Source organism: Saccoglossus kowalevskii, chromosome 14 (assembly GCF_978046115.1).
Source record: "Saccoglossus kowalevskii chromosome 14, keSacKowa6.1, whole genome shotgun sequence".
Lineage (NCBI taxonomy): Eukaryota > Metazoa > Hemichordata > Enteropneusta > Harrimaniidae > Saccoglossus > Saccoglossus kowalevskii.
In genome coordinates this window covers 14,281,996-14,299,102 of record NC_140654.1, presented here as the reverse complement: position 1 = coordinate 14,299,102, position 17,107 = coordinate 14,281,996, and the positions used below count along the sequence as shown (strand labels likewise).

General features: G+C 34.2%; 1 protein-coding gene across 1 annotated transcript; it reads right to left on the bottom strand.

The window, feature by feature from the left end:
- Positions 1 to 297: 297 nt before the first annotated feature.
- Positions 298 to 8,021, bottom strand: LOC146734482 (ornithine decarboxylase-like; the record flags this gene model as incomplete). Its single annotated transcript, XM_085507477.1, has 10 exons — positions 298 to 499; positions 953 to 1,040; positions 1,472 to 1,598; positions 2,431 to 2,555; positions 2,939 to 3,104; positions 4,075 to 4,240; positions 4,864 to 4,998; positions 5,087 to 5,259; positions 6,561 to 6,637; positions 7,919 to 8,021. Coding segments are annotated over 10 exons (1,215 nt in total), but the record flags the coding sequence as incomplete, so codon positions are not given.
- Between the last annotated feature and the right edge of the window lie 9,086 nt (positions 8,022 to 17,107).

The following is a 17,107-nucleotide window of genomic DNA, read 5'->3' as shown; positions in this document are numbered from 1 at the left end:
TAATATTTCGCAAAATTGCCCAGAATTTCACAGAATCTTGTTTTGCTTCTAAAAGTTTGTATTTTTGTTTGTCTATAGATAACCGTTTCTTATTTCTACATATTGCTTTAATTATTTTTAGCAACTCTGAATTTGAATTTAAGTATGGCCATGATGAGACACTATAGTCGTCAAAATCGGACGACAGAATTTCATTCCGAAATACTCAGTTTGAAATAAGAAAATGATTTTAAGTTAAATATCACTCGAGTTAATAATTTGTACGTAATAATACGATAAACATATCAAATATGTATTATAGGTCGGTTTTAATAAACATGAACAAAGGGATAAGTTTGTCAAAAGTGGGCTAAGGTTACATTTTGAAAAATATGTAACAATTCGAATCGTTTGCATTTGACCGAACTAAATATTTATACACTACGTGTATGGCACCAATCGGTTTTACATATTTTTATTCGGTAATCGAAGTCCGACAAGGAGAGGTTTGAGGAACGACCTAAATAAAATAAAAAAAAAACATGACTGACTGAAATTCTGCCCAATGAATAGCAATACACACCAGTTATTTATTAATTACATGCTACACTGTTTGATAGCTAATGAACACTATAACATGAAATGATTTTGTATTAACACATGCAATTGTAGATTAGATGATTTTTATCCAGTAAAATGAGTATCTAAATAATATAAAAACTCGTTATATAAAATATGTCGATGGTTGCTCTGAAATAGTAAAAGTTAGCAATTCTACAATAAAAAGTTACCAAATTGTTCGCTGATGCTATTTAGAATAGAGCGCGCAACAACATAGTTCAATTTCGATTGAAGTTTATTATACAAATGAGTCTATGCATATACCAACAGCGACAGGAAGACTAAGAAGGGATAAGAAGGAATATTTGTGGACACAATGTGCATATATCGGTAAAAAGTATTCCTAACTCACCATACAGACTCTGTGGCCATGTAAAGACAACTCGGTGTTGTAAAACCATTAAATCTGCAAGCAACAGCCATTGTATATCCGCCAAAATCTGTAAATTAAATTAATTAAACGCTGTATAGGTGAAAAAAAAATAATAAATGTGGAAAAACAATTAACATGATTGTGTTTTCTGAAGGGAATCCATCATAAGTTGAGTATTTGCCTTATGTTGAACAATTTCTCTGTTAGAATCTGTCAATGAAGCGCTCTTATAAGGCACAAGTTTTGTATAATCGCTGAATAGTATGTAATTCGTCTTAGTGAACAGAATCCAGGTGTGATGTCAATGAAACACGTCTCATAAAAGCTTCAGTGATTCAGATTCAGACAATATGCAATCCTCCAATGCTCTATCCACAAACACAAATTAAAGTTAAACTAGGTTATTGTGTTAAACATATGTCCGCTCAACAACATGATGAATATGAGATATATCATCTAAGTAATAACTGTACATTTAATATATCACAACTGAATTACCTTCAAAGATAATCCAGTCCCCAACGTTTATTTCTGGTAACAAGCAGTGGGGAACAATCATGTCTTCGCTGTCACAAGTCTGTCCCCAAATACACGAGGAAAACATAGGTTTGTGTGAAGGCATGTCCTGACGATATTAAAATAAAAAAAACTACTTTTACATATCTCAAACGTAATTACTTATTCATGTCCTTTTCCTCCTCGGAATAGTTAAATTTATAATATATTTATATAGTAACGAACCGTGTATTTGATAATGTAAGCAATCAGACCATCGGGCACCGTTTTCGACTTTACTATAAACAAATATGGACTGCGTCAATGGTTGATAATATGCTAATTTATCAATTCGATTTTTGTAAAAGATTGCACTGCAAGATTTCTATTGCTTGACATTTTTTCCGTTCACAAGTATTTTATCACAGTTTTAATGGGTTTATTGTAATTTATATGTTATAATCTCGTCAAACTTACAGTCGCAATTGTGAAATAACAGCACTCTTAAGTCTTTGTTGTAATATGTGTGAGCTGGTGTATGACTTGATCAGCTTGATGCCCACGGCGCAGTTTACAATGTATTCATAAGTACACCTTCAAAATCCGTGTTGCTTAGCTGAGGAGTTAGTTAGTTGGTTGTCAAACAAAATCCCTCCTCGTTGCGATATGAGTGATAGCCAACTATGTCTAAAGATGTGTTTTGTCTGATTTTTACTATTGAATTCGATTGCCATCAGTTTACACCGCTTGCGTTTAACTCTGAATAATCAACGTGAAAAGACATCTGACAAATCTATTAATTGTACATATTCTAAAGTAACACAAATCTGGCGAAGCAAATATTCTGCTGGCATAATATGCTATACAGTAAGCAATATAACGTTTTGTAAAGAGTAACACTGTATACAAACAAGTTTACTTCTCACATTATGTACTATGTGCACAACCATTGAATATCTCACCTTCAATAATATTGGAACAATGTTAGACTGTTCGATTAGCAATATTCCAAATGACAGATATCTACTTTCGTTGCAATAATACATATGGCTCACTTCCATGCATTCCGTATTTTCCTTGAATGTATCTGCAAGTACAATAGACTATAATGTCAAAATAAACAACTTTCGGTTTACTTTGATGCTTCATTCGAATAAGGGTAATATTTTAGACGAGAAGCGTGAAAATTACATAGTTGAAAATACAGTTCCGGAACCGTAAGAAATGTGTGAAATAAAACACTTTTCGCGTTTTATTCTGGGTAATTTTGACACTTCAAATCCCAACAAGTAAAGTTCCTCTCTAACAAACCATTATGTCAGGATTGTGTATTTTTTAAATATGATAAGTTGATATGATATGCGAAGATTGTCAACCGATAATGCAACCTAACTTATATTGTATTCATATTGAACAAAATAAGTAATATGTAATTGGAGGGCATGAAGTTCAATCTATGTGTATAATTACCTTCACCAACGGATTTCATGTCAATTTCTTTAACACGCTTGCCAATTACATTCACACATAAAGTACAGGTACTCCATACAAAATAACGACCTGGTTCACTAATAACTGTAACTCCACATCCATATGGAAAGTGTTCATTTAGTGCTTGATTGATTTTCTCTGCTATCTGTAAGCAATTAAAATTGTATCACGCGATCAATAATACCGTTAGTAATAAAGCTGCCATTTAACGCGTGGGAATAAACTTGGCGTTTAACCCTAAAATAAGTCCTTCACATTGAATAATGCAGAGTGTGAAGAAAAATGAACAATTCATTGAAGTACAATAACAAGTTTTTCAAGTGATAAGTGTGGATAAAGGGTATTTCTGTTGACAACATTATTGTTGACCAAGATTAATGCATGGTACTTTTTGAAATGTCTCCGTGGATGTTGTACACATACTACTAATTAATAGTATAAACAAGTTACAGTTAATCATACAGTTATAAAAATCGCGAGCCAGTTACGCTACCCGCCTCACTAGTTTAATTGGTATGTTTAGCAACAAAAGTTGCAGTGAATATCACCACCAAATGTGACTTCATATGCATTTCCTACAAGGATATTCTTATATTTTGTGATTACTCTATACTGTAAACAAAAAATATCTAACGCCATTGACTGTTAATAAAACACCTTCTGATACAGTATTGTGCGGAAAACAATACGTGCAAAGAGTGTTTCATCATGCCTAAATATAAAAATACAAACAGCAATATCTCGATATATATATAAATTAATACTGAAACCAAATTAAGGGGAAATTCCCCTATTACTATATATCATTAACGCCACAAACTTAAATATTGTATATCTCTACATCGGCAATCATTGAAATCTACATTTGTTATGTCAGTTACAAGCGGAATAATTACAAAACCCATTATCGATGTTATGTCACAAGAACATCGTACAACTTATATAGTATCGTATCCAACAAAATTTCAATATCATGATTTATATTTCTTAGACCTTACAATCCAGAAAGTTTCTAAAATTTACCGAGTACTGTTTACAGCAACTATTTCAAAACGGCCCTTTTTGATATCGTGTTTAACATATACAAAAACAACCATAATCGTAAAGTTATTTACACGTTGAATCGTAATAGGCTTCTTTCCATCACCTGGATACCCTCCACCAATATCGAGCAGGGTAAAGTTGAATCCAATATCGACAGCATAGTTGAACACCAATCGTGATAAACCAATAGCCGTTGCATACGCTGTGGCATCTCGGCATAAACTTCCAACATGAAAACTGAAATTGAAGATTTACTGGGTTGAATATACTAGTGGTCATTCGTTATCCAAAAAATAGAAAAAGTACATCAATATGACAATTGACCAATTGTTCCTATATTTTGTATAAGTGTTTTTTGTTTTGTTTTCTTGACCAATAGCAGACGTTGCAAACGTGATACCCAATACTCCATCTTTACTATTACATATAAAATAGATCCCGGCTCCGGTTAACGTATTGAACAAATCGCAGTGGTTATTGTTATCAAAAGTTGGATTCATAAATATAAACCTCACAATAATGCATTCCATTGTTAAACAATTACAAGTAAAGCTTATATTATAGAGACAATGGCGTACATACGAAAACAACATAAATTATTGTATTTGTCACACATAATAGTACCAAGCTACTACATACATAATGATATAAATGCCAGAGAATTTGAGCTACAATTGAGCAGTATTTCAGTGAATAGACTTCATTGATTTACAGAACTACATTGCAACATATTTGTATTGCAACATATACATACATATAGATCTTTATTGGGGCACATTTCTTGGAGTAGAATAATAATGTAAAATGTCCCCTTTTCTCAATCGGCGAGGCAGAAAACAATATTATTGTATATAAATTACCTGACGCCAACAACGCTGAGATTGAGCTTTTTAGCTACTTGTAAAAGATGTATTGTATGTTTCACATCACATCCGAATTTTATTCCCAATTTTACCAATGCGCTGGGATCGTCAGCTTTAATTCGTATAACCAATCTACAAAAGAAAAAAAAAACAGTATTATGCAAACTGTTGTCGAAGCTGTAATATAAAAAATAACAAATAATAATAATAATACACTTACTCCGCATTTGGGTATACTTCTTTGATTTTGTGGAGTTCATACTCGTCATCAAATGTCATCAATCCTGCTTTTTTATCGGCAGCAAATTGTAAATGCGTCCTGGATTTGCAAGGGTTGGCATAAATTATGCGTGATGCTGGAACACCAATATTTAGTACATCTTCAATTTCTGACTGAATCGAAAACAGAATTAAACAAATTAATCAAATTGACATGTGTTACAAAATGATATATTAAAGTCTTAATGGCAATATAGAAACCTGAATTATCGCTTACGCGCGGTGACCCAAAATTTCCAATTCAAGTTAAGCTATTTCAATCACATGACATATTTGATGTCCCGACAGGGGCAAATAAGCGATGGAGTAAGTCATGTTTGAATTGAATTGAATTGTTTGAATTCATTTTGTCGGTACATATGTGTTTAATAGTTAATGTCATCGGGGATAGATACCTAAAAATGTGATGATTTTTAATAGCAAATATGTACACAACTAGTGTTGTACGTTTCTGGTCTGTTAAAATTACTACGCATGTGAATATTATATTATAGGGTAACGATGTTTCTCCTTTATTATTGAGTCATCGTTCTGTTTAAGATCATGACGATGGTAAACAAGGTTACTAAATTTAAAAACAATTCAATTAGTGATAGTCACATAATCCGCAACACGTTATATTCATTGAATCATATTCTTGTTAAATGACTCGTGTCACGCTTGATATGCTATTTGTGATTGTCAAAAAGCAGAAAAACGGATCTAAAAAATATCTGTTTATAAAAGATATTTGATAATTTGGTAGACTTTACACTACTGAATTGTGCAAAATAACTAATATAGATAATTATACCAAACATACTTTACATATTAAACTTGATTACTGGCTATGATATCTTATATACCGTTATGGCCGATAATGAGCTTTGATTGTTTTCCTAAAGCCCATCCATACCACGAATATTCACAAGTGCAAATAACAAACTAGTTATAAAGATTACATCAGATTAGCTACCGGGCAGTGCGATAAGGACATTTATCGCAGGTGGTAATGGCTATTGTAAGCGGGTTCAAGGCCAACGTCCGATTACACAGTGATACCTTCTGTATGTAAAACATCCAATGTGAATTTATTTATGCAAATTAATTAATTTACTATGCTGGACAAAACGTTCTAGGTACGCCTAGACATATTACAATAACAAAATAACCGACATCCAATCATCACTAAACGACTTCAATGTTACACACGAAAAATAATCTGTATTTTTTTTAATTTACAGAACAGTAAAATATATTAGCGTACTTTGCTATTGTAAAAAAATTATCTGATTTCATGGACAGATCGCATGATTGAAAAGTACAATACATTGTTTGATTGTTATCTAAAATTAGTATACTAAGTAAAAATAAAAATGTCTGAATAGAGTATTTACTGAAAAATATGAAATACTAATACAATACAGCATACATACCATGCTAGCGCAATCAAATCCAGAACCAAGTGCACCTAGGACTGTAAGTATCACTGGATGTGAATTACATTTAACAGCTGTGGGGGAGAATAGTAGTTATGTATCAATAGCTGAAACCTTTTGTTTTAGTGATATTTTTTTATTTGACTGTGATGTGCTTAAAATCATAATTGAACTTCAAATATGTAGTAGCGTTAACGAAAAGATATAGGCGTTTGGATTTGTTCGATGAAGGAACGGGTGTGTTTAGCGCAATTTTTATTAGAAAAAATAAAACTATTTCCCTTTATTTGACATCATAAGACATGCGTGGTGCAAAAACAAAACCACCTTACTAAACACAGGCAATAATTACCTAATATGTCCTTGATTATTGTTTTGAAATTTTATCTTTATAATTATAATACTGTTACTAGTACTAGATTACAAGAGATTTAGCAATTTTGATAAAATATTCTAAGATTTATAATTATATTAAACATGTGACAAATTAATATTCATGAGATAATTAATATTCATTTTTCCATTCTACTAGGTACGATATAACTACTTTAATTATTTTAGCTTTTATATTAAATATTTCAATGTAAAATTTATCTCCTTTGATAAAAGTGAAAAAAATATATACACTTTATTTTCGTAACCACGTCTAAAATACGTCTTTTGAGACATTGACCTGGCAACTATTTTTTTTTTCAAAGCTTGTCGTCCGTTTGTTACGGCCAAAGTGGAAACAAGAATGTAATTGTGTGTGTTTTTTTTCCAATGCAATGCTGGTTAATCAAATTAACAGTGAGAAAAAAGTATCCCTTGTATATAGCTTATGAATTCAATCGTATGAACAAGTCATGAAGCCAAAAACATTGATGAATGTTACAACACGCGAAGCATCGCTGCCGGTGAAATGAGCAAGTTATAGTTCAACTCGACAAATCACAAATAAACACAACTAAACTTGTAATGGTAATCCTTCCTTCTGTTTATTTATCGTTGTCTTCCCTTCCATTATCTTGATGTATGACTTATTCCGATTTGGTTCGTTTGTTGAAACAGAACAGAATGTCAATCGGAAGTTAAAACAAAAACACATTAGGCCGATGTCACATGTGTACGTTGATTTTGAACAGCGGTGTCTTCTTGCATTAACGTTTTATTGTGTGGTAATTTTTTGCATTGTGTTGTGTGTTAAAACCAACAAGGACAATAAAATGATGGTCCAGTGGCCGACATCCTGTGTGTATAATAAACAAATAGAATAGTGCCGGTCGCCAACTTTTTGTCCTGGTCGGCAATTCTGAGTGCCGGTCGCTAGCTCCCGGCGCCGACCTGCGTGGGCATATCCCTGCAAATATATTTACCGTAAAAAGGATGTACTCGTGGTAGTAAGCTCTGCCATTCCTTGAATCGTCTAACGACCTCCCCAATATCTATGACGTAAAATGCGTCATCATTTTTCTGATAAGATAAAATTCATGGAGTACTCAATTGAAGAATTTGAATATATTAGGTAAGTTATCAAATAAAGTGTTTAATGGAAATATTTGACAAATGAAGGCGTAATTCAACTAGTATACGTAAATTGGATTCTAGTGTCACGTGTAATGAAATTAATACCTCCACTTTCATCTTATTGACAGTTTTGGCGATTATATCTCGTGGTTTAACATTTTCACCGACAACTTGAACAACACTTTCATCTAGAGTATTCATTCCTAGTATACTTGTGGACGGTTATATCTGGAAAATAATGTGAAACTATGGAAATAGTGATTTTGTTAAAACAAGCTACTGGTGTTTATTAAAAACATGTTTTGTGGTGAATTAGTAGACACCATTGTTTGACGCATATGCTCAAACGGGCTATGTTTGACTTGGCAGTATGAAATGTATCACTGGTTAATCAATCTTTAGTGAACAATCTGCGCATATACCATTATAATAAAACATTTTATTTATAGCAGTTGTACAACATTTATATTTATAACAGTAACAGTAGTTCTATAAATAAAATATTTTTGTAATATTTCAATTCGTGATAGAATAAAAGTAACTAAAATATTTTAAATTAAATCGTATAAGTCATACTCCAGCTGAAAACTAATTAAAGAAATCTGTTGACAGTCTGTGAATAGATATCCATATAACTAGAAATTTGCAATGGAAAATGTTTCATGTAACCCTGGAAATTGAGCTAGTGTGGAAAGACTGAAAACCAGCAATTGTGAGTAGTTTAGATAAAGCTTACAAACCTCCAACACATCCACACATACAACAATATGAAAAAATGATGGACACAAACATACTTAATTTGAATTCATATCGAGTGCTACAAATCCATTCAATGTACTGCGATTTGCTGAAATGCAATTGTAAAATTGAAAAGACAGACAGATGATGAACAAACTAGAATATCTGTGCAACATAATTTACTATAATTAATCACTTTGCATTGAGGAATGAAGAGATATAAAATGGTTATATTGACAGGAATTGACAACTTATTATACAAATATGCCAAGCTCAATGATAATATCCAAATATGGCTAGTTAATAAACGAATGTATTTAATGTACGCAACATCAAATACCGAAAGACATATTTGAGGTTCTTCGTATTGTGTCCACGTTAACTAGAAGCAGTATACATAACATTCGTCTAGATCAGACATGCTTTAAATGTGTTACTTACTTGGAGCTGAAGAGCTGATGTTGATGATTGTGCAGATGCGTTGTTATTATTGGCATGTGAATTAATCACACGGGAAAATGGATTCCAGATCGCGATGGCTGACGTCACTAGTGATTACAAGGGAACGCGCATTATGGGTGTTGCCGATGAATAATTTGACTCTTTATTGTATTTATATGCATATACAGTAAAAAAGTGCGTTAATGTTCCGTAAATGTGTAGTCTATATCACTATTTTGATTGTGTCTCCGAATGTGATATTTATATTAAATGTTCTAGAAATTCATAAAAAAAACATCTGCAATTGTGTATAAAACGTATGCTAACTAAGAGATTGGAACTATGTGAAATATACGGAGTGCGGAACAACGAGTGTTTTAATCTTCCAACACATATTCACTTAGTACCAAAGCACGTAGTGCAGGTTCGGACGGAAATCATAATTTGTGAAGGCATGCTAATCATTATATTTTAATAATATATATATATATATATTTATATTGTGCAGCATGTGAAATGTCGATTCATCTTTTTGCCAGAGAGGTAAAGTGAGGGTCTAAGCAGTGGAAATGGTTGTTTGTGACATCACAAAGCATAAGTCAAGATCTATAAACAGATATTAGATGTTTATGTTACCTATTTTAAAATTATTATCATATTTCGAGCGTCCTTGCATATAAATACTAATTATCCACAGTTGCGTCATACAGTTATAAATACACACATTTGGTCTTCAACTTTATTTTACCAAGTATCAACTGCTGTTATCATCGCATATTACATAACTGCAAAAATGGGTTATTAAATATTGTTGATAACAGAGCCGCAAATAAAACCATATGAGGCTGCATATATACACTATATAATCCCGAGTCGGTGTAGTCACTTCGAAGCTGTTCTGTTGTATTTGTATCCACGAGTGATTTATATCAGAATACATGCTGTGAGTGCCGTACCCTCATTACCGTTATGGCGTGGCTTCCCAACTTAAGCCGATGAGCGAGCCGTACAATAATAATTTCCCCTTGACACCCGACTCTGTCATTGGGATAAAGATGGTCTTTTTATAGCCCAATCCAAACAGGTTCCAGCCAGTTACCAGTACATATCATTGCCTTGGACGACGGTTGTAGTAGTGCTTGCAAGTGTAGAATGTTAGTGTTGTGTTGACTAATTTTAGTTTGTGTTATAAAATTCTGCCTTCTTGTTCTTGTTGGGTGCGCTAATTTAAATAAGTTCTGATAGTAGTTTAAAACCTGGTAAAGTGTACAATTGCATGTTCATTTTTAAATGACTGTCTTAATATGAACTATAGGCCTTGCATATCGATTGATCTGGGTTATTATACAGTCACATTACATTGGAAAATTGATATTGTTTTGCTTTAACAGAGTCTTTTTATGAACTTAAGGACCCGGCATAGTGATTGTGTACGTTATCTAGTGTGTTTGCCTGGTTTGGTAACTTTAATTTATTCATTACTTTGAAATAAAATTAATTTTATGTTGATTTATTTTCTATTCCCAAATTAATGTTGAAAACTGACTCTTCCTCAATTTTTGCCACATTGATTGAATAAATTAGGTCCGACATTTAAGTATTACATTCGTAATTTTAATCACTTCTAAATTATGTCTGCTTGGATTTCTTTGTGTGTAGCAAGCTTTCAGGAATGTTTCTGGCTTTGTATATTTTATCGTAAATGTTGACGCATAGGACCGTCAACACCTACTGTATAGTTTTGAAATTTTTAGTGGTTCGCAAAAGTAATCTTATAGAATCAGGATCAGCAGCACTTGTTAAATCTGCTCAGTTTAATATGGTGGAAAGCATGTAAAAGCTTTAACAACCACAATAGACAGGGCGGATGTCAAGGCCGAAAATATGTGTTTGCAGCGTTTCATAATGAATTAAGATTGAAAATAATATTCTTGAGATACGTTCACATCATACCCTCATGACAGTGACTTCAATTTAAGTTTAATATGTCCGATATTATTCAGTACGTCAGTAGTTTCCAAGCTTCTTTTGCTTTCTTACAAAAGTTTCAAATCTAAACTCGGCATGTTTTCATTCTTTTCCATCGCTCGTAACTTTTCATTTTTTTTTCTTTGCTTGTTTGTTTTCCACATCACTGCATGGCATATCACAAACAGTTAGCATAAATCATTATTGAATAAAGATGTTCTACTTGGTTGCACAACACAGAGGATTTCCCCCTTCATTGTCTCCATGCTGTATGTAGCGTGGTGTTTTTTGTACTAACTTGCGATATTTTTGTACCTACAGGACAATTGTTGATATTGTAAGTTTGGCAGGCCGTACAACTTAATGCGCAGTTTATCAGTTTTGCTGTTTGCATGATGTACAAGGATGCAGTCGTGTTTTAGTAAAGGTCCAAAAATTTGGCGTTCTTCATGATCATACATATACTCTCCCTTCCTATTTAATGGTACTTGACCCTGAACCCAACTTCACAAGAGTGTTGTACGAGTGTACATATACATCGTTACACATAGAAATTTGTAAAATGTGCATCGGGAATCGTAGAAAAGATGTCGTATCTATTTGTTGAAAAAGAATCATGATATAAAGTGTAGCATATTTTACAGGCAAACAAAGATAAACTTAACACTAAGCACGTGATTTAAACTGTTCTCGCAAATCGCCTCGCTATTGTGGGAATACGTGCTTTTTTATCACGCCACAGTAACTGTATTTAACATGACAGCTCCGATCGTGTAATAAGCACGGTCTCATGGTGATTAGTTTCTAATCCAAATATCGGTGTAATTACAATGATGCTAAAGAATCCGTAGTTTATTGCAGTGTGTAATATATTATGAATGACAATGATACTATTGAGTCTGCAGTTTTTGGTAGTGTGGAACATCCTGGAATAAAATTTGGACGTTAGAACTCCTGGCATTGGAAAGTTTTGCATGTTTTGATGATCTCCTTCGTTTATATACCACTTCAAGTTCAAATATGTCCAAAGGTGTGAAGAGGTAGTTTGCGATATTTGATCTTCAATTGATTTTCATCGTTATGCGATGACCACGATCGGTCACATTTAAACAGCAGTCGTTCGTCACGATATAGATATGCTACCAAATAAGTCTTTAAAATACGCTGATAGTGACATATCCAGTGTGGCTAGTTGTAACATAAAAGACGAGTGAGATATGTCATGGCAGGTCAGTGTACCAAATCAGTGCAGTAGTGTTCTATATTCCCATACTATGTAATACAAAACCTGGTAATTTGATTGGACCGTGATAGAAGATTGACCTTTTGACATTATGACTGACATTTCAGAATAAGCTAATACGTCAGAATATTCGTGACACTAACAATGCTTGTTATCAAGAATTATATTATTTCCAATATTTATGGTATTTTCAGATTTTGGCTAAAATACTTGTGTGATATAAAGCTGCGCAATTGCAGAACTATATCAAATTTTTAGAACCTCAACTTCTTCGCGCATATAAATTTGTTCTATCCTCGACGGTCACTCCAAAAATAACTATATTTTTTATTTTCTTAAATGATTATCGGCGTTCATGCACGGCATTCAATCGGTTATGCAAATAAGCTAGGACGCTGTACGATTTTTAATACGCGCCCATCAAAACAATAATATCGTCATTAGAAGCTCTGAAATGAATACTTGGGATGACAGAGACAAGTTGTGAAACGCGTTTTTCAGATTTGTACAAATCAGGACAAAAATGCCAATCTTTCACAGAAATACGATCCGATGGGGTAATATTGAGAAATTGTCATTTGACTGTAAGGGCGTCGCTGATTGGCTGCTGAGCTGGAATGACAATTTTTGGTTTCAAATACCCCGGGAAAGTGTTCTTTGTTCTTCGTGTAATTAGGTGTATTCAACGGATTTTTGCCACATAAAAACAACGAATTCGGGCGAATGTTATTATCAGTTGGCCTGATATTACCCCCAACAGATAATAATTCTTTGAAAGAATGTAATTTTTTTCTTGATTTGTAGAAATCTAAAAAACGCGTTTCAGAACTTGTCTCTTATTTAGTTTTATGCTGCATTCAAGATAGCGGCCTCCATATAGTAAATATCGCATTTATTTTATTATCAAGCAAGCAAGTGAGCGATCAAATATAATGTTGATTGGTCACGCAATATTTCTCTTCGTCCTAAATTTCATTTCATTCAATTCTTTACTCGGGGCAATCCGTTAATTGTTGAGACAAGGATGTTGCGTTTTTCATGAACGCCGATAGCCTACAAAGTGAGTGTGCAGTCGACCCCGTGAACCCGTGAATGCATAAAATACTTATAGGTCGAAAGTATTTCTGTCATAGCTCGTCTGTTTGAAAGGGTAGTAAATATAGCCAGAACGCAGGATCAGAATCCAGGGATCAAAATACGTCACAATACATCCATCATGGCGGCTGCAAAGTGTCAACAGCAGTATTAGCCTTGATTTGCAGTATGATTGAATGGTCGGGGATTTCATGCAAATTATGTGCTTCAGTAGCAGTATTTGCCGTTTTTTGTGCAATTTCCTTCTAGTATACAAAACAATCCTGGGACGTTTACCTTGAAAAACTGAGAAGACGAAAATTTTGGTAAGCTGTAATCAATTGTTTTTATTTTCGTAATAATGTAATTTAAATAAATAAAAAAACGTAAATTCGTAGACATGGGCAAGGTGTGAGATGTAATCAGCTATTGTATTCGTCCGTAATTCGTACAAAGATCTTATTTTTATAAGTGTTTAAAGAATATTTTACATTAAATGTTGTAATTCGTACACAATTACAAAATTGCTCCTTTGAAGCCCGGTGTCATGCGAACAATCTTCCGTGTACTAAATCTTCCTAGTGAGGTCATTTCGCAGTAAAGTTTTTAAATTTTTTCCGCGGTTTAGTGGATTTTCGTAAATAATGTGCATTATTATATATATAGTTCAATGAAAACAAATGTTCTGCTGTTTGTGCATCGACCACAGATGGCTAAGTGGCATATCTTGAGTGTAGGAAGTTTCGGCCAAAGAAGATTTGGACACACACATGTTTTATATCTTGTTGATTGAATTCTTCCAGTTCTATATATTTAAATTATTTATTTTATTCATACTAATTACTCGTACATTGCCATTAACTCGTAAGGCAGAAGTACAGTGTATTTGAATTAAATTTGGCGAGATGAACAGTTCATAAATGTTTATTCACTCTCTTGTATTTCGACGATTATAAGGCTTTCCATGACTAGCTAATTTGCAGTCTGTATGTTTGATATTGATTTTTAAAAATAAATTTTGTTAAACGTTTACATAGACGACGCACCAGACTGAACGCATTTTTGTAAGTTAGCAAGTTTATATTTGTATTGGCTATGTATATATAATAGCTGAACACATCGACATTACATTTTGTAATCAGTTGTTCATACTTATCATTGTACTTCATATCAAATAAAAATAAATACACCATGCATGCAACGTACGCAATGAGTTAATATAAGATGAATGTAAATATGCCAAACTTGTATGGTGCGAGTTATTGGTAACTAAATATAAATGCGTGTATGAGTTAAAACCAATGGAAAATACTGTGCTGTATGCCCACTGGCACATATTCAATATAAATACGATGTTTACACCACAAAGTTCGCGATTAAAACGAGTATAAGCCAATTGACTATTTGGATATATTTGCGTGTGATTACAGTGAATTTAAGGGATGTCGAATCAGATGAAGTTACAAACAATGGAAGTATGTTGCACGTGTAGTTGGTGTCCCACCTCGGATTTGATGTTTTGCAGTAAAACCCGTTATCGTTATTGGTATATTTAACTTTCCATATGTATGCAGTAGTCAAAATTCCATTTTCACTGACCTCGTGTTGTTCATTTGACAGAAGAGTGTCCGTCTCAATATCGCTATATGTACCATGTTTAAACCACCGATGAGTAACTGACATGTCAATGTCACCGACATCAACGGTACAACCCTCGTTCAAATGACAAACTGATTTCAACGGGTTTAATGTATACATACAGATGAGCCTGTCTGGACGTGAATTACACTGAAACATCTGCATATTACTGTACATAATGGTAAACACCGCCGTTGAACACAGCAGTTGATGTTGTTATGTTAATAATATACAATACGCAATCATAGTGAGGGGACGCTCCAGGTATGTAATATTGTGTTAAGTAGACGTTTTCAACTGCAGCACCCATTTCACCGTTAGTGCTTATGGCGACTCCGTTCTTGAACCATTTGAGGGTTTGAGAGCATGCAGAGCACATGCCATAGTTACGATTACGAGTGTGTGTCGTCAGACCGGAAATACACTTGTGTGTCAGATGGTTAATCGTTAAAATCTGCCCATGTCACCTGACTCGTTGCAAAAAGAGGCAACGCACATGTTAGTAATGCGAATATAGTTTTGATGTCGAACAAGACCCCGGAACAAGACGGTGATATCAGCAACGAATGTCAGTGCTCATGTAGATTTGGATGTAAAACGCAGAAACAGTTGTTAAATTTGGTGACCAGTTCAGTATGAAAGAAAGCGTCATCAAAAAAACACAATAGATAAAGTGAGGGTCAAGAACAAATATACGTGATTCCAGCGTTTTATACTAAATGCTTTCGATTAAAGCGGGAGGGTCGTCACCTGCGCACGCTAAAAACGCAAAGGCTCATGGGTAGACGCTTGTTTGTAAACAATGACACGCTATGGCCTTCTGACGTATGTGACAAACCCCCCCCCCCTCCCGCTTAATAATTTCACTTTCAAATAATTTTCATAAGATATATCTTCGTCAAAACCTCGTTAAAGGTTATTTGCATATTGTGTACGCAGTGCGCATGCTTCGGGCTCTTTCTACGTGTTCCACAACGCATGCGTCAGCACAGTGAGGTCAATTGATGTTTGCATTCCGTGCAATGTAAGTTCAGTACGGACATCTTCGCTAGCCCAGGTCTAAGTTTATTCGACCAAGTCCCTAAACAGACCTTGGCAGAACGACCATCAAATATGCGTATTCTAACAGCGCCCCCAGTAGTCAGTTGCGTCTAATCATTGTCCAATCAGTTTGCGTGTTACAAATCCCTCTTTGGCGTTTCATTTTAATCAAAATGGCGGCGCCCATGAATCGTGATTTGTGATGATAAAATTGCGAAAGTTTTCGGTGTTGGTGCCCTCATGCTTCATCGGGTACTTGCAATCGACGCAGTTTTGTATGGGAAGGATGTCTTCATAGCGACAAAAACAGGAAGTTGAGTTTTGTTTTATAATTTGGTACGTCCAAGCTGATTGGGCGTCTTGTTTCGAGGCGCGTCCAATCAGATATCACTGCTTAAGATACGCAATTAGCCTATGCGATCTCGCACGGTATCGTCTAGAGGCCAATAGGTCAAATATACGGGACTGTGCGATTCAGACGATGCGTCAGTGAGGTTTCACCACATTAATGGTGCTGAGCGTTGTGTCCGTATTCGAAGCCCACGCATAAGCGACGCTACCAGATATATATAACAGCTTATAAGCCACACCAACCCAGTGACTGCTAAGGATTTGTACACACTACCACCATGTCATATCCATATGCAATTACAATATATTCTGATTACAAATCTGATTTTTTATTTTGCTGATAAATGTTACTTACTGTACCAGATGTGCGAAGCGTCACGGGCAGCACAGACAATACCGTGGCATACGATGATGTCTTCGATTATGCAACTTTCGAATAGATTACTGACAGTGCCTGGTAGCAAACTACTTCTGAAAGCGAAAACGATATTTTAGCTGACCTTTTTCAGTTTTCCCTCATCTTTTAAAAAAATGTAGAGGTCAA